General features: G+C 39.0%; 1 protein-coding gene across 1 annotated transcript in view; it reads left to right on the top strand.

Moving 5' to 3' along the window:
• The first annotated feature begins 1,370 nt into the window (after nucleotides 1-1,370).
• Nucleotides 1,371-6,185, top strand: part of LOC123668114 (neurofibromin) — an 84,245-nt gene continuing 79,430 nt past the window's right edge. Inside the window, exons 1-4 of the mRNA XM_045601907.1 lie at nucleotides 1,371-1,519; nucleotides 2,078-2,221; nucleotides 3,437-3,623; nucleotides 5,984-6,105. Of these exons, the coding sequence (XP_045457863.1) occupies nucleotides 1,460-1,519; nucleotides 2,078-2,221; nucleotides 3,437-3,623; nucleotides 5,984-6,105 (513 nt within the window). The 5' untranslated portion in view covers nucleotides 1,371-1,459. The remainder of the gene's footprint in view (nucleotides 1,520-2,077; nucleotides 2,222-3,436; nucleotides 3,624-5,983; nucleotides 6,106-6,185) is intronic.

The raw sequence follows: 6,185 nt of genomic DNA, 5'->3' as shown, positions 1-6,185 counted from the left end.
TGAGGGGCGGGAAGACTAAATTCTTAGCATTCGATAAATTCACCGTGTGGGTGCCGGGCTCATCGTGTGGCAGAGGGAGAAACTCTTGAGTGAAACTTAGACTTACAACCTAGGTTTAGTTTTAAGGAGGCCCCCTTTGAGATGTGCATCAACGCTCACCTTCACTGCTTGGAGTTGCCCGCCTCGTCTAGCCAAATTATACATCGTAATAGAATACCTAACAATTCATTCTTTGCACTAATTAATTATTGAAAGATCTAGGTTAAGCTACTAGCAGGATACAACAATTGCATTGTGCCAAACCAGAGCCAAGACTCTCTTAGAAGTTTTTTTTTCGAATTGTGGAGTGCTGTTGGCCCTAGCACCTCGGCTTGGAGCGTCTTTGAAGTGACCCATAGCTGTTTTTTTTTTTTTTTTTTTTTTTTTTCGAAGTGAAGAGTGCTGTTGGCCCTAGCGGCCTTTACAGCGTCACCGGTGAGAGGGGCCGGGCACTTAGGCAAGCCGGCCGCGAAGGAAGAATGGGAGCCCTCTGGGAGGGCTCGGAGGGGAAAGACGCCCGCCCTAAGGGTGTCTCCTAGCGAGATCGCACCTCGGCTTAGAGCGTCGTCGGAGTGGAGGAGGCGCTATGCGGAACGCTGAGACGGCTTACGGACGGTCAGCTACGCGCCTAGGCGCGTGCGAGCCGTCAGAACGCGGGGACCTCGCCCTCGCCGTCGGGGGCGGTGTGTGTGTGTCCTGTGTGTGTTGGTGTATATGGCGTTAAGCGCCGTGATCCTATCGTCAGGGTCGGTTAAGACGTGCATGGGACGCCTTTGTACGGTCTGTAAGTTTCCTCTACCTACGTATCTGCAAGCCTCTGCTACAAGAGGATTTGGGTGACTGCGCGCTCTCTCAAAATACGCTGTAGCGAGTATTTTGAGGCCCCACCAGGTACCCATAGCTGTAGTTGTACTGGTCGTTTTATACACGTCAGAAGAATTCGAGTAATAAAATGCGTGAGGGTAGGTGAGTATCGAACGATGTACTAGGTGGCGTGATCGTGCATCTGTATATAAATTCTTTGCTAATTGCCTACGACGACGCTGGTGCCGACAAGTATATTTGATTATTTTCCTATGATATTCAAGGTTTATTTAGCTTTAAACAACGTTATGATTTTTTTTATTTTATATTTTCATTATCTTTTTTTCACTTTGTTACAAAATAATTTTTAAACCTATTTAAATATGCGTATTTAAAAATTGATTCCAATTACTGTTTATTAGTTATTTATAGTTGATTCGAATACAATTATTTCCTAAAATATGTGTGCTGTTTTTAATATTTGATTTTACTCAGAAAATCAACTTTAGATCTGGTCACCCAGAAAATTCTTGATAGATCGAAGAACTATCATGGAATCGCGCAAAATAATTGTTTTTTAATTATTTACAAAGAAATTACAATTAATACAAATAAAATGGGCACGCAAAAACCCGGAGAATGGGCTAACACACTCATAGCTCGGTTTGAGGAACAAGTAATTATTGATATTGTTATATTTTTATTTATTTAACTGACCCACCCTAAGTGTATTCATGTAAACATTTTACTGTTAATATTAAAATGTATTTAAAAATTAAAGACCCTTATATAAATTTACGTTAATATTCGTTTCTATACAAATAGCTTAAGAACCTAATTGTAATTAATTAAATGCGATATTCCTCTTAACGCCTACGCAAATTATTTTAAGTTAATTTTCCCGAAATCATATATTTTTTAATATTTTGTTAGGAAATTGAATTATATTTATATTCAAAATTGCTGTATTATAATCGCTTATAAATATTTATACTTTTTAGCTAAATTACTCATTTAAACGAATGTCGCAATTTAATATGTAGAAATTATTCTATTTTTTATTTTTATGAATGCCTATAGTACTTATCAGCCTTTGACATGTTATCATAGAAATTAAGAAAAAAAAAGATAATCAAAAAATGAACTCAAATGTTTTAATAGTAATTTAAAATCCAGAATATATCAATAAGTAACAATAACAATATTAATGTAAATACCTATACATTTATTACAGTTACCATATAAAACTGGAGCTCAACATCTCCATTCTCGAATAAATGAAGAACAATGCAAAGCGTGCTTAGTGCAAATTAGTCGACACCGTTTTTCACTCGTAATCTCTGGCCTAACTAAAATTTTACAGAAATTAAATGAATTGGTACGTATTATATTCAAACCTTTTTTAATTATTATTAATTAGCTCATTAGTACAGTTAGTGCCTATCCTGTTTCCTGCTTCAGGGTTGTGGATACAACTTATGCTACAAGTCTAGTTGTCTTATATCTATACATTACATACCTACCTACCATACCATTACATGTAATATAATGGTAGGAAAGTCAAAAATGTACATTGAATATTTTTTTAAAAGAATACTTGGGGTGTGATCTACAATCGATACCGAAGCCAAAAATATAGTTTTTAGAATTTTTGTCTGTTTGTCTGTTTGTCTGTATGTATGTCCGGGATAAACTCAAAGAGTACTGCATGGATTTATTTCAAATTTGTCACGAATATTATTAAGAAGTCTGGTCAACATATAGGCTAAAAATTATGACGCTATCCTACCTACGGGGAACGAGCAGTGAACCTTTATTTCTTCAACACATTCTGTAACAACGTGTAATCTAATGATGCATATTTGAATGTTGTTATTATGTTAATAACCATGCTATAAGCTAGCTTCATACTATAAATAAAGACATTCTGTAGTATATTTAGTATCAGCATTGCACCCGTGCGAAGCCGGGGCGGGTCGCTAGTATTTATATATAAATTATGTATTATTTATATGTATTAAATATAACTATATTTTAAAAAAAATTATACCACTTCTATGGCAAATAAGTGTATGGATCATTTGATAGTAAGCCATTACCGTAGTTTTTACACTGAGCACTGATACACGGTTTTCTTAAACTGAATTTTATTTTATTTATTTTATCTTATTTACATGCAAACCAATAAACATTTATTGTATAAAAAGTTTTTACGGTATCCTATAAATCAGTGTTTCCCAAACATTGTTTTGCCATGGCCAGGCAATTATCACACTGCCCCTTCCTTTTCCTTTTTTTGAATATTTGCGATTGGTCGATCAGTAGCAGGTGTTATTTTTTTAAACAAAGTGGAAATGCTGTGACTCGGCATTTTACTATAAAGGCCCAGTATTGGGTTGTGACCCGGCAAGCGGGAACCGCTGCTATAAACGCCTGCAACACCAAAAGCATCGCAAGCGGTGCTTGAAGACAATAATACTTAGCTTAAGTATATGCATATGTTAAGTGTACATTTCTCTTTTTAATTTTTTTTGTCTATAATTGAAAGATTTCTTGGTGAACAATAAAGTGTACTTGTAAATTATATTTTCAGTACCAACCGTCTACCACAACATGCGTCACCCGGCTTCAAGTGGAACAAGAAAAGGGGTATCACGATAGCTTGGTGATTGTGTTGGATACCCTCGAGATATGTCTCAGTTCGCAACCAAAGGACACGGCCAAGTATGAGGAGGCTATGAACGTAAAGATTCTATTGAGAGAAGTTTGCCAGTTTATCGGTAATTGTTATTTAATTACGTCTCAGTGCGCCTATTTTGCGTGGTTGGCTGGGGGCCTTATTCATGCCAGCTTAGCAACTTGAGGAAGCCTAGCAGACCCCTTGTGTTGCCGACGACTTCCCGGAGTGACCTCGGTGTCCCGAGGTGTGGTGCCCTGTAGTTCGCCACACTACCGCATTTCAGCAGGATGTGTGAGGCCGTTTCTTCTGCCTCCATGCACGCTCTGCATAGCTGTCTGTAACACCTAAATTGTGTAAGTGTTTGTTAAGCAAGGCATGTCCGGTAAAAGCCCCGACCAGTAGTCGGAGCTGGCCTCTCCCATAACCGCGAAGTTTGCGGGACAATCCTGGGTTGATCGTTGGAAGAGCTTCCTTGGTCTGCCTGCAGGTAGTTAGGTTTGTCCAATATTCTTGGTGCATTACCTTGGTGTTGTGTCGCAACTGGCTGCGCAGCTATCCGAAAGGCAGAGGCAGAATGGGTTCAAGTCCGTGGACCCTCATCTCCGATCCATTCCTCGCGAGTCGGTCGGCTGCGTCGTTGCCTCGCGATCCACTGTGGCCCTTTATCCATTGAAGGGTAATGGTGTTTGTTTCACTTACCTTCGTCAGAGCTCGATGGCACTCGTATATTAGCCCGGTTGTCATAATGTCGCTCTGTAGGGCTTGCAGGAAAGAATACGGATTGGAAAACCCTGTACCTCTCTAGAAGTGATCGCTTTTGTAGCCATTATGATTCCCATACATTCCGCCTGAAAGATGGTGTTGTGGATTCCCAATGGCGATGACATGTTGATATTCAGGTCTTCTGAGTAAACCCCAGAACCTGTACCTGTTGATGTTTTCGACCCGTCTGTGAACATTCTCAATTCCTTGAGGTTGAGGCCTTCCCCTGGGTCTTCATGTAATTGTATTCTGTATTTTTTATCGAATACGTACTGTTTGGGTATCCTGTCCGTAACCGCTCCGATGAGCGGTTCCCTGTTCGCCAGTTCACCAAGTATACCTGTATGTGTTACTTTTACGTTTCTCCATAGGTTTAGCTTCCTGAGTCTTACCGCAGCCGCTCCCGCCTCCCGTTGGATAAACAGATGCAGCGGCGGCAAGTTCAGTAGGGCTTCCAGGGCCGCAGTCGGAGTGGTCCTCATGCAGCCCGTAGTCGCCATGCAAGCCAGCCTTTGAAGTCGTTGTAACTTTGCTTCGCCGGTGATTAGTTTGGTTCTCGGCCACCAAACCACTGCGCTATAGCTGATAATTGGCCTGATGACGGACTGGTACAGCGACAGAGTGATTTTTGGGGATAAACCCCATCTTTTACCTATCATTCTGCAGCACTGCCAGAAGGCTATTGTAGCCTTGTCAATCTTGCTGTTATGAGTTCACGTTATTTGTGGCGTAAACTTGTGGAGGCCTATATCCAGCAGTGGACTGTATAGGCTGTAATGATGATGATGATACATAGTGCATATTTATACATATGTATAAAGTAGTATAACGGTATCCAGCAGATAAACGTTTGATTTATCAATCGATTCAACTTTTAACATTCCACAGCTGAGCTTAAGCCTCTTTCTCTGTATAGGAGAACGATAGGTAAAAGTACATGGTATAGTTTTTTTTATACTATCAAACACCATCTGTTAGATATTTCTTTTTGCAATCTTAGGTATAAGTTCTTAGTTTAGGTGAAACCTGTTTCAAGAATATGTTTTTCCCCCTGCTGATAAATCCTATCAGTAACTTGTTTGCTAGATAAACTTTACTAGCATATGACTGATATATTTGTACATTATTAGGTCAGAGAATTCGGAAGTGTGTTTAAATGGATTATTAATCTTAAAATCATTCTAAATAATTAATGTAAGCTGTACATATACTGCCCAACCTACCCGGCCTCAATATTTATCATATACTTCCTTTACTTGAGTTGTCAGGAAGAAATAGCTAAATAGTCGTAAGTCCGCCCACACAATCTGTAACTATGTTAAAACTATGTTTAGTGTGTATTATGCAGTTTTGAGTTTACAATAATATATAAACAAATAGTCAATAACTTGGGGCTTCTCGATGTACCTCAAGTCTACGGAAGTACCTCAGTTTCTTTTGTAATCTTACCTGAATCTTAGCAACTAAGTAAGGTGGAGATCTGAAGAGGGTCAGTCGTAGAGTTGGCAACGCGCTTGCACTGCTTCTGGTGTTCCAGGGGTCTACAGGCTTAAGTATTTTGTGTATTCGCTCACCATCAGGCGGGCTGTACGCTTATTTGCAACTTTTGCAGTATAAAAAATAAATACATACCGTTTCCCAACATCTATATTAGACAATGCTAAGTGTATGTTGTTTAAATATAATTTTTCATTGCAGATCTCCGAAACGAGAGTAATGTCAACAATATCCTCCTCAGACAGTTGGCCAGCAAAGTACTGTTTGCTCTTAGTTTAAATTTTTTTAATGCAGTATTTAATAGGATAAGTGCCAGATTACAGGTATGCGTGGCTTTTATTTTTGTATACCTAACAAATTTTTTTTAATGTTAAAAAAATCCTTTAATAATTTCGTAAGAATT

Source organism: Melitaea cinxia, chromosome 30 (genome assembly GCF_905220565.1).
Source record: "Melitaea cinxia chromosome 30, ilMelCinx1.1, whole genome shotgun sequence".
Taxonomy (NCBI): domain Eukaryota; kingdom Metazoa; phylum Arthropoda; class Insecta; order Lepidoptera; family Nymphalidae; genus Melitaea; species Melitaea cinxia.
The sequence above is the reverse complement of the archived record's forward strand: the minus strand, read 5'-3'. Positions and strand labels throughout refer to the sequence as shown.